The sequence below is a fragment of the Gracilinanus agilis genome, chromosome 3 (genome assembly GCF_016433145.1).
Source record: "Gracilinanus agilis isolate LMUSP501 chromosome 3, AgileGrace, whole genome shotgun sequence".
Classification (NCBI taxonomy): Eukaryota; Metazoa; Chordata; class Mammalia; order Didelphimorphia; family Didelphidae; genus Gracilinanus; species Gracilinanus agilis.
The window spans coordinates 35,592,223-35,604,351 of NC_058132.1; the positions used below are offsets into that span (position 1 = coordinate 35,592,223).

The window sequence follows — 12,129 nt, forward strand, 5'->3', positions numbered from 1 at the left end:
TTATTGGTATCCATTCTAAAACAGAAGGTAGGGGTTTAAAAAAGAGAAGGGGAAAGAGGTTCTAGGAGCTGGTGTATAATTCTATCAACTTGTTATTTTGATAGTGGTATCTCAGAAACACTAGAGTATGCCCTGAGTCGATCTTAATGGAAAAAAGGTACATCACATTGCTTTGTGAACTTACAAGTCTTTATTATAAGTTATTGAAAAAAGTCAGTTTTTCTATGTGACATATGTACAAAGATACGTTACTCTAGAAAAATATTTAAAATCAAGGAGGGAAATTAACGTCTTAAGAAAACTTCACCCAAACCTTCGTTTCCCACCCCTGTCAAGTGATTTTTTTTTTTTAGTACAAAACAAATATGTATTGGATTTCTGACATAGCAGCATTTATTCAAGAATCTCCTCAAACTGTAGATCTCAAGGAAGTCCTTGAGGCTTTCTGGCTGTAATTATTTTACTTCTTCATTTTCCAGGTAACATAAACATAACTGATCTTTGCTCAGGAGGGCCATGGATTCCCCACTTAGGTGCCAACACAGAGAAAGTATTTGAAAGTCACCTGGAAAAAATAAAAAAAAAAAAAAATATATATATATATTCCAGCACATTCACAGCAATAAGTTGGCTTCATATCAGCTCTATTGGTTACCAGAAAGAATTACTAGTTTGCAAATCAGGATTTCAATTGTACAAATAGGATCAACAGCACTCACCTTCCACTGGTACCTGCACCGACACACAGCCTGCCCGGGACCACAGGTACACTTGGCTTCTCCCAGTGCACATGGCTAGCCGGGCTTGCTGGGGATCCCACTGGAATGAGCGGACAGCTGACAGGTGTTCTAACACCACAAATAATTTCAACTTCTGTATGTCCCAGATCCAAACAGCATTGGGAATGTTATCTAGTGGAAAGAGGCAACTTTATACACATATACTTGAGACCGGGTCCATTCCAGAGTTAAATATCATTTCTTGCCTACTCCAACCCTTTAGATGCCCCTGTAGAAATGGAAGGTGAAGAGCCAATTGTTATGTGGCCAGTAAACCACTTTTTCTTAGCTGTAAAATCAGCCACAAGGGCTATGTTTTGGCTCAGTAAACAGTATTAAAATTGCTTTATGACTTATTACCATATTTATTAGCCCAATTCCACTCTCTCCATGTTTTGCCCCCAAATGGGAAATGAATTATGTGCACCCAAGTCCTTGTAAGAGCCTATCATTTGAATTTGTTTTTATGATCATCACTTCCTGATGAGTCACAAAAATTTAACCCTTTGCTTTGACAGGCAACAGTGGCTGCTCTTTTCTGGCAGGATAAATGGATGGGAAATTGGGAAGGGAACATCCTCCTTGATTTTGTTCTGAGAGGGTTCATGAAAGGTGAAAGATAATTCAGTTCATGGGGTACTAACCATTTCTTGTTGCCAGGAAGCAATTGTCTGGACTAAATGCTAAGATTCCTATGCCAATTTTGGGATTTGGTCGATCAGTGACTGGTTTTGATGTTTGTAAAGAAACTGGAGTTGAGACCACCTCATCTGGAAGAGCACAAGAGAAAAATTAAGTGGAAATAGTTTGATTGCATCATGGAAACATCTAAGCAATGTCTCTTTTTCTGTTAAGATTTTTTGGGACAGCTAGGTGGCTCTGTGGATCCAGAGCCAGGCTTACAGACGAGGACCTGGGTTCAAATCTGGCCTCAGACACTTCTCAGCTGTGTGACCCTGGGCAAATCACTTAATCCCCGTTGCCTAGCCCTTACCACTTCTGCCTTGGAATCATCATACAGTGTTGATTCTAAGATGAAAGGGTTAAAAAAAACAAACTGTCATAACAGTACTAAACAGAAAAGGAGACACAGAGCTCCTAAGGACTCTGATAGTCTCAAAAAGAACTATATCGGGGGCAGCTGGGTAGCTCAGTGGATTGAGAGTCAGGCCTAGAGATGGGAGGTCCTGGGTTCAAATCTGGCCTCAGACGCTTCCCAGCTGTGTGACCCTGGGCAAGTCACTTGACCCCCATTGCCTAGTCCTTACCACTCTTCTGCCTTGGAGCCAACACACAGTATTGACTCCAAGACGGAAGGTAAGGGTTTAAAAAAAAAACAAACACTATATCCCCAACTTGTCCCCATCAGAAAGCTGTATAGAAGGTGCCACATTCTATGGATTGGAAAGTTTCCTCAGAACTGTTGCACCCAAGCTGGGGCTGCATCTTTTTAGAAGTACAAGCTGTTTTCCCCCAATCACGGGTTCTACTGAGTCTCAGCTTCCAAGGTTAGCAGTCGCTAATAAACACATTAGATCTACCACAGCAGCTGACCAGATAAATCAATAAAGGTGAGCTGCTTACACACTTTGATGGAAACATTTATTTCAACCAAATAGAACAGTCATCTGCAGCTCTTATTTGCTTCTGTTTTTCTAGTTTCCCTGCTCCACTCTGATACGTGTCTTCCAGTTTGCCTAGGCCACCCCCATTTCATCTCCAAAGTGCACGGTCTTGAAGTAAGAGACTTGAATTGTCTAGTTCCATCCTGTTACTGGCAGAAGATGGAGGGCACTGCAATGAAGTGACTTGTCCTACAGGCATGGTGAAATCCCTCCGTCTCCAAGTCTAGTGCACTCTATTAACCCCAAGATTATTTAGCAAAGTCCAAAATTGCTTTTGGCTGATCTAAGAAAATCTCCATTTTCACAACACTACTGGGGAAGACCTTAGGAAAATGTCAGTGAACACTGTGGGTCTTCATTCCATTGGACTCCCATGTACCTTAAAGCCAGATAGGTCTTGAGCAATAATACGGTATAGGTTTCCTTTTTTTAAAAAATCAACAAATACCTGAAATTTAGGAGGGCAAAAAGGCCCTTGATGGGAAAAAAAGCAGAACCATTAAGTATTTTTTAAATTTTAAACATTTAAATCACAACAGACTGAAGCAACAAAGGAAATCCAAGGAAAGAACAAGAGGTGCTCTATAACCAGGTGGGTAGAGGGAGATGCAGAGATCTTACAAAGATGCCATGTTCACCTCCAGGTGTGCTGGGGCAAAAAGAGGCCCCAGGCATGGCATGGAGGGGCCTGGCCTTGTGCAAGGAGCAGGAAACAGTGCTAACCCATAGCTCTGCCACTTTACGGGCCCAGTGTGGACTGAGGAAGGAACCTCCCCTAGGGTAGCCCAGCGGAAGGAGAGGCAGTAAGCTGGGACCCTGACTGAAGAAGCTGAGGGAGTCTCAGATCCAGCCCAATCTAAAACCTGCACTGACCACCCAGGCAGGATACCCAAAGCCAGGAGGAGCCTGAGGGTCTCTGCTCCAGCTGGCAGAGTCAGGCAGCAATATGGTGCTCCGATCCAGGCAAGCCCAGAGCAGTGTTGATCACACTCCTACCCAGGCCAGGCATTGTAGAGCTAGACTTTACCCTGGATCAGATTGCTTCAGTCAAAGCCTGATTGTCCCTGAGATTCTGGAATAGCAAAACTTGATATCCAGAGAAATTAGCAACACCCAAGAGCAGGGGTATCAAACTCAACTAGAATTAGGGATGTCTAAACCACACATAAAAACTTCTGGGGCTGCATAGTGATTTAGAAAACCCCAAATTGGGAGCAGCTAGGTGGTTCAGTGAATAGTCAGAGGTCTTGGGTTCAAATTTTAACTTAGATACTTCCCTAGCTATGTGACCCTGGGCAAATCATTTAACACTCATGGCCTAGCCCTTAACATTCTTCCTTGGAACCAATACTTAGTATTGATTCTAAGACAGAAGGTAAGGGTTAAAAAAAAATCCTATAAATTAACATTATATCCTATAGTACTTTTATTTATTTTGTAAAAACATTTCCCAGTTACATTTTAATCTCATTTGGGCTGCATGTTTGATACTTCTGCCCAAGAAGACATAAAATAGGCTCACACAGCCCAGCCATTCCCTTGAAAAGTTCCCCGGTTCTGACCCTAACCAAAAGTCCAAAGTCAGGAAGTGAGACTAGAACAATGAACAAACAAAGTCTAATTTCTAAGATGTGGAAAGACACAAATTTATAAGAATAAGTCACTACCGAATTGATAAATAATCAAAGGTTATGAATAGGCAGTTTTCGAAGGAAAAATCCAACCTGTCATTAGACATATGAAAGCATTCCAAATCAATAATAATTAGAAAAATGCAAATTACAGCTCAAGTTTCTACCTCACACACCCATCAGACTGGCAAAGGTGACAAAAGAAAAATGACAACTGAAGGGGCTTCCAGAAAAAGCCATATTTTGTGCTTTGAATAGAGCTATGAATTGATCCCACCACTGTGAAAAGCCATTTGGAATGACATCCCCAAATTTTCTAATCTGTACATACCCTTTTAAAGAGGTTATTTCAGCTGAACAAATTCTGTAAATCTATAGAATGTCACTGGGCCATGAAAAATGAAAAAAGGGATAGTTTCAAAGATACTGAGAAGACCTGTAGAAGTATGCAGAACTAGGAGAACCATTTATACAATACCATAAAGATAAACAACCATGAAAGACTTAAGAACTGATCAATGCAAAGGCCACCCATGATTCCAGAGGCCTGATGACGAAGCAGGCTTCCTGTCCCAGCAGAAAGGAAACAGCCTCATGGGTACAGAGACCCTCAGTTTGGCATGGATAATGTGGGAATTGTTTTGCTTAACTGCATATTTTTAACTAGGCTTTTGTTTTCCAATTGGGTGGAAGAGATGAAGTGAAGAAATAAATACTTGTTAATTAAAAAAAGAAAGAAAAAGAACATTCATCCCTTTGCTTCTTACATTTACTTTCTGTGTTGAAAAGAGAACTGGCTGCTGCTTTGGTTGGTGGGAATGGAAGATTCTCCATTTCTAAATTTTGAGACTTTTCTGTTTCCTTATATACAACCTGAAAGAACAAATACCAAAGTTTATGACAAAGGCAGTGAAATTTGGGAGGTAACCAGGTGAAAGTCTTGTCTTGTAAAATGTAAAGCATACAACTGTAAAGGATAATTATTACTGTTGATGACAGAAAATTGTATAAGTGAATCTTAACAGTATGAAAGCATCTCAAATAATGCAATAATTCCCTCTGATGGAAGAAGCCTTTTAGAATCTTCTATGAGTAGGAGAGTTCAACAATGTCAGGACAGGGGCAACTCCATCATAGAAACTACAATAATGTGTTTTTTCCTAGTTATTAACACTTTTAAAAACTGGGTGCTAGTGGGGGCAGATGGGTGGCTCCATGGATGGAGAGCCAGGTCTAGAGATGGGAAGTCCTAGGTTCAAATCTGGCCTCAGACACTTCCTAGCTGTGTGCCCTTAGGCAAGTCACTTGACCCCCTTCCCCCTCCACCCCCTCAACTGCCTAGCCCTTACCACTCTTCTGCCTTGGAACCAATACACAGTATTGATTCTAAGATAGAAGGTCAGGACTTCTAAAAATAAAAAAAGTTTTTAAATTTTAAAAATTGAAAAAAAAAAAAAAGGGTGCTACATAGGTGCTAGGTCTTAAAAAGCCTCCAAAAATAAGGTTAGGAATAAAAGAAAAACAATTCTAGGTCAACAAATAAGACCCAACCCTCAGGATGACAGACTATAAGTGAGGAAGACACAGTTGTCTCTGTGAGGTACTAAGAGCAATGAAGCTCAATGTTACCAATGATGCTGTAAAAGTTTCAAGATAAAATCTTGGGAATTTTTATATACCTGAAAGAGGGCTATAAAGGAGGGAAGAGGAGGTACAGGCAACTGGTTTTGTAAAACACCAAGAATGGGGTAAGAGAAAACCCATCTTGGCTATCTCTCTTAATGGAATGATAGTATACATGGGCCAGAATGTCATCCAATGCTTTTCAAACAGATCTCTGTTCAGGTCACTTGGAACACCAAGGCCAAGAATGTAAAGAAGCCTCAGAAGAAACCAAAGATTCATTCCAAGGATTAGGAGAAAAGGGTTAGGGAGGCAAACGCTAGGATAAAGATTGTCTGCATTCCTTCTTATAACCTGACCCTAAGCCAATCCAAGGGGTTTGCCTCTGATGTTACCAAGAAACTAATCCCCAAATCAATCTGCCTTTTGTGCCGTTACTCTGCCCTATCATCATCTTAGAAGGAAAGGAGCTTCACTCCTTGCCAAGGGCAGGAGAGGGGCTTGCTCATTGAAAAACCAAAGCTATACAAATTCTATTAACACTGAAATTTAATATGAAACATTTCACAGAATGTCATTCAGAGGTTGGCATTGTTTCTGCCACCCCAGTGGCCAGAGAGTAACTGCAGCTTCCTCTTTTCCAGCCTGTCCTCATTGATCTTGGGTCAAGATCTGGAGGGGAGAAACCCCCGACAACCAGAAGTCTGAAATCTGGATTTTACACATAAAAACAACTTATAGACGTAGTTAGTACAGACCTTCTTTACCAAAATATCTGGCCAGCCAACAAACTATTTAAAATTGTGCCAGTTTTTCCATTTCTATTTTAATCCCTCACTGTAACAGGGAAGGGATCCTATGTTTCAAAAGATCATACTGATACTTTTCAGCCAGAGGAAATTGTATCTTTGGGTCTACACTCAATAGACTACATCTGTCATCTGAGGCCCAGCCTAGTTAAGGCAGAAAGGTATGTTTTTCCAATCATGGTTACTTGTAAAAAACATGGAGGGATTCTATCTGCATGATGAAGACTGAAATCAATAAAAATCAAAGACCTTTGCAATTTTTACTAGCAGCATATACTCTGAACTTACTATCTTAGGGTTATTAATGGTTGCGTTATGTCCAAAGTCTGTAATCATCTTCCAAGTCACATGGTTAAGAATCCGCACCTGTTTGAAGAAATAAAGTCAGGATCGCTGTCTTGTTTTGCTCTAAACAAACACACGACTAATTTCTCAAAGTTTTACACGCACGTGCTCTCTACCTTTTCATCAAAGCTGCCAATGGCCAAAAACTGGCTGCTGGGACTCCAGGCTATGGTCTTGATACCTAGAGACCACTCGTATGCAGAGTATGTTGACAACAACCGGCCATCCAAGGAATACAATAACATTTTATACTGTAAACAAGAAAATCTGATTTTTAAATGACGCTTTCAGACTATGACATAATGTCGTAAAGTAGTAATAACAGTCAAGATTGATATGGCTCTTTCAAATGCTCTTTACCTAGCCTGACTATCAGTCATAATGACCCTGAGAAAGAGGTTCTCTTGCTATTAATATCCTTATTTTACAGAGGAGGAAACTGAAGCTCAGAACCTAAGTGACTTGTCCACAGTCACAGTTAGTGAATGTCAGAGGCAAAATTTGAGCCATTCAGCCAAACAGTCTAATCCCTATGTCAATAATTAACAAGTAAAGAATGTTAGACATTTACTTCCTTCTCAGGGGGGGGGGGTTGAAGAAATTAAGAAAATACATATTTGTTATCCACTTCAGTTCTATTCTGAGGCCTCTTTGATGTGACGGTGACATGAAGCCACTCTGGCAGGTCCTGCTAACCTAGAAGGCCTCTTCTAGGCCTGGTAAAGTTCTGCATAAAAGCAGCAAGTCAACGGTTATCAGTAAGATCCCTAAAAACAAGTATTTCCTTCATACCTCCAAACAACTGTCCCAAGCTGCCAACACACAGCCATTTGGAGCCCATTCAATCCCAGCAAGGTCTTGGGTGTCTGTGTCAAAATGCTACAAAAGAGAAGAATATGAGGGAAGGGGGGGGGGGTAGGAAAGGAAACAGAGAAATTTAAAAACAATTTCTTTAAACCCCAAATTATATACAATTTGATCATTCAAGCATGCACAGGATAATGGATCACAGGCTCACTGACTGTAAAAGGCGACAGGGAACCTTGAAGGTCACTGAGTCCCAGTCCCTGATTTTAAAGATGAAATAAGAACTGGGGTCTGCAGGTTAAAGGATTTGCCCAGGGTCACAGAGCCAACAAGTGAGTCAGGATTTGAAGTCAGTTCTTCCTGACTTAGAGCCCAGAGCTCTATCCACTTATCATGCTGCTTCTAATTTTTTATCTAATATCCTAAATATAGCTTCCAGGAACAAATAATGTCCTTCTCCAAGGGAAAAAAAATAGTTTTATTGATGCCCAGTGTCTAATCTGATTCTGTCAAAAGGGAGACAGGTTTCATTATCTCTTTTCCAGAGCATTACAAGAGCTCCTTCCAGTTGCATCATGGTGGTCACTTTTCTGTATAGTGTTCATTTGGTTCTGCCTGTTTCATTCTGCATTGATTCACATAAATCTTCCCATGTTTCTGCCCTTTCTTCATATTCATTTTCTCTCTGCTACAATCTCCCACTCCATTCACACAGAGGCAGTCAGGGGGAGTGGGTAGAGCTGGCCATGGTTCTCTATGTCAGGGACCTGCAGGCCCAGGCTCTAACTTAACAATTATGTATTACCCACTTTATTACCAGGTCTTTGAAAAAATCCTAATAAGAATGTTTTGTTACTCATTAAATTTTTATTTCTGCTGTTGTCCTCTGAGATTTATGACTGGGGATAACTAGTCAAAGAGCACGCAAACAATTAAATCCCTTTTCTTACATAACTCCAAACTGTTTTACAGAGTTTTTGGAAAACAGTTTCAGAAATGCAAATTAAAACAACTTTGAGGCACCATCTCACATCTATCAGCTTAGCTAAAATGAGAGAAGGGGAAAATGACAAATGTTGGAGAGGATGTGGAAAAACTGAGACCTTTTTACACTGTTGGTGGGAGAGTAAACTAATCCAACCATTTTGGAGAGCAATGTGGCATTATGCCCAAAGAGTAATAAAACTGTGTATACACTTTTACACAGCAATAATGCCATTAGATCTGCTTCCCAAAGTAATGAGGAAAAAAGTTAAAGAACTATATATTCTAAAATATTTATAGCTGCTCTCTTTGTGGTGGCAAAAAACAGGAAATTGAAGGGATGCCCATCAACTGGGGAATGGATGAACAAGTTGTGGTATATGAATGTGATGGAATACAACTGTGATATAAGAAATGTTACAAGAGCAGGTTGATTTTAGAAAACATGGAAAGATTTGCATGAAATAATATAGTGAAAAAAGCAAAACCAAGAGAACATAAAAGCAATACTGTTTGAAGAGCAATTGTGAATGACTAAGCTATTTTGAGTAATATATTCAACTACAAACAGCTTAGAAAGAAAAATGTTATCTGTCTCCAAAGAAAGAACTGATATACTGAAATATGTATGAAACATGGTTTTGCATATATATATATGTGTGTGTGTCACATCCTAATGGAGAGAAACATTTTGGAACTCAGAATATAACCCCCAAAAAAGGGGAAAAAAAGAAAAGAAATAGTTGCACTAATAGTGTCTTTCCCAAAGCCTCTCCAGCAACATTTCCATTTTTGATTATCATGCCAGTTTTGTGAAGTAAAACCCCTTCTATAATTATCAATCTGGATCACATATTCCCATGATCACATTTGTTTGAGTTCTTCTAATGGGGAATGGCTTGTGGTTTTATACATTCAATTCACCATGTATCTTAGCAGATTTTCTCAGTGACATAGGACACCTTGTTGTTTTTTTTTTCCATTTGCTGATTTCCTAATTCTATCTGAATTATGCAAAGGCTTTTTAATTTTACATAATCCAAATTATCCCTCATATTTTTTCATTGCTTACCTCTTAGGCCTTGTTGGACAAAATTCTCTCCCACACCAGTCATGAAAGGTACTTCCAATGGCCTCTATTTTTTAATGACATGGTCTTTTATATTTAAGTTGCCTATCCATTAGGTAATTATTGCGGTAGATTGTGTATGTTAGTCTAAACTAAATTTCCATTAGCTTTCTAGTTTTTCTAGAAGTTCCTTTCAAATAGGGAGTTCTTCCCCCAGGAATTTACATTTAACACTAACACTTAAACCCTGGGCTATAGCTGCTGCTAATTGTTGCTTATCTAATCTATTTCACCAACTATTTTGAATGAAATTTGTCTTATTTTCTCCTGGTTCTTTTTTATATTGCATAAAAATGCTGATGATTTTAAAGGATTTCTTTGTTTCCTGCAACTTTAATGAAGCTATTAATTAATCTCAATTAAGTTTTTTGGATAGTTCTCTGAAAGAAGTAAACTATGGTGCCATCTGTTTGTCCAGGGCCACACAACTAGGAAGTATCTGAAGTCAAATTTGAACCCAACAATCCACTGAGTCATCTAGCAGCTCCCTCTTTACATGTTTTTGATTTTAGGATTAAAATATAAATGAGATCTTTTTCAAAGGCTTTTCTTTCAGATAGTTAAATGATCATGTGCATTTTATGGTTTATATAATTATTCATACCAGTCATTTTCCTAGAGGTTGTGGCAGATGAAAGATGACTGAGGGAACAAAGGTTCATTCTTTCTTACCCTCCATTTATCAAGCAATGCATGCCAATTGTCAACCATATTAGGACCAGGACCCTTCCTTAGGCTAATTTGTTTGGTTTCGGTAGCAGTACTGTATCTGTCTTTAAATTAATTAGCATTAAGTCTGATACTATATTTAATTTGCTGCAGTAAACTAATACTCTATAAGCCTATACATAATCTATACAATAGCAGCTATGCTACAAATAATATAATTTACTAAGAAAAAGTAAAATCATTCTATTTTGAAAATTCACTACCTTTTCTATGGTACAAATGTTAAGTAGAATTTACCAATATGTGGCAATGCAAAAACTTGTGCTAAAAAACAATTCCTCACTTCTAGGAATGCAAAACATTCATATTTAATATAAATCCATCGTAATCTTCTCTACTCAAGTATTTCCTCCCCAAATTTCTTACATCTCTCTATTAGATGTTTCCCCTATATCATAATATAATACCTATACATCAAGTTAATATATGTGTGTGTGTGTGTGTGTGTGTGTGTGAATGTGTATTTCATTACTCGAGGAAATTGTGGTATTTTTTTTTCATTCCTGGTAGTACTTAGTACAATGTTTACACAATAGCAATTGTTTAACTGAATTAAAAAAATAGAAATTAAAAAAAATAAATCCATCCCAGTAGATTAAGAAATATACCTCCAAAATGTATTTTTAGCAGTAACCAGAAATGTCTCACCCTCAGGAGCTGCCAGTCACTACACACAAAGAGGCTGATAAAATCTTTGCAGTCACGCCTTTCTGCCAAGGCCATGTAGCGGCCATCCTTTGTAAAGCTTATTCCTATCAGAAAGATGAAAATTCAGTAAATTTACAAGGAAGAGAAGTAAAATCACAGGAATAATTTTCTGCAAAGAATGAAAACAAAACAGGGCAAAGGTGGGGGAAATAGCAAATAAAAACAAATCAGCCTAATTTCTTTAGATAGCACTTTTTAACCAGACTTGTGATTTCCTAGGTATAGGGTGCTCCTGGTGAGGAACTTCCCCTACCAATCCAGATCAGCATTGTTTCCAAAGTCAAATGTCTTAGGGACACCAAAAGGAGGAAAGGCCTTTTCATGGTCTAGTCAGATTGCCCTGAGGTGAATCTGGAGGCCAAGCCTTCCTGACTCTGTGGTTTACTCTCTATTTACTATGCCATGCTGCCCTTCTCACCATAGATGGATTTATAGTTGTCAAAGAATCACAGCAATACAGATACAATATGATTTTGATATTCAATATAATCTTTATTAGATGACTCAGAAAACATTCCACTATCTTGTCCTTCAGCAATTATTACTATACTGTAGATATTCAGAAAAAGTCAGAAATATTGATAGAATGTCATAAAGTAACTTCTTACCGTATGTCTTTTCCCCTTTGAAATCAGCTTATTTAGCTGAAGGAAACTTAAGTTATTAGGTTGGACAAAATTATGATATTATACCAAAAAAGTCTAAGGCCTCTTGTATCAGTAGTCTTAAAATAATTTCAATTTTTAAAAATATTTTATTTATTTAACTCAATAAGGCTAATATTTATTAAGTCTCTACTAAATAATGTGCTGGGCACTGTGCCCAGGATGCAAGATAAAAATGAATTTCTCCTGCCCTCAATGAGGGTAGAAACAAATGTACACAGATATAGGAAATATGTAATTAAACTAATTTCTAGGAGGTAGGATTTTGGCAACTGGACTGGGTCAAGGTAGGCTT

General features: G+C 38.5%; 1 protein-coding gene across 1 annotated transcript in view; it reads right to left on the reverse strand.

Annotated features, from left to right (window-relative positions):
• Positions 1-157: 157 nt before the first annotated feature.
• WRAP73 (WD repeat containing, antisense to TP73) overlaps positions 158-12,129 on the reverse strand; it is a 35,980-nt gene continuing 24,008 nt past the window's right edge. Inside the window, exons 5-12 of the mRNA XM_044671230.1 lie at positions 11,110-11,213; positions 7,605-7,691; positions 6,929-7,063; positions 6,756-6,833; positions 4,803-4,908; positions 1,424-1,549; positions 720-911; positions 158-565 (exon numbers count right to left, since the gene is read on the reverse strand). Coding sequence (XP_044527165.1) covers positions 456-565; positions 720-911; positions 1,424-1,549; positions 4,803-4,908; positions 6,756-6,833; positions 6,929-7,063; positions 7,605-7,691; positions 11,110-11,213 — 938 coding nt within the window. The 3' untranslated portion in view covers positions 158-455. The remainder of the gene's footprint in view (positions 566-719; positions 912-1,423; positions 1,550-4,802; positions 4,909-6,755; positions 6,834-6,928; positions 7,064-7,604; positions 7,692-11,109; positions 11,214-12,129) is intronic.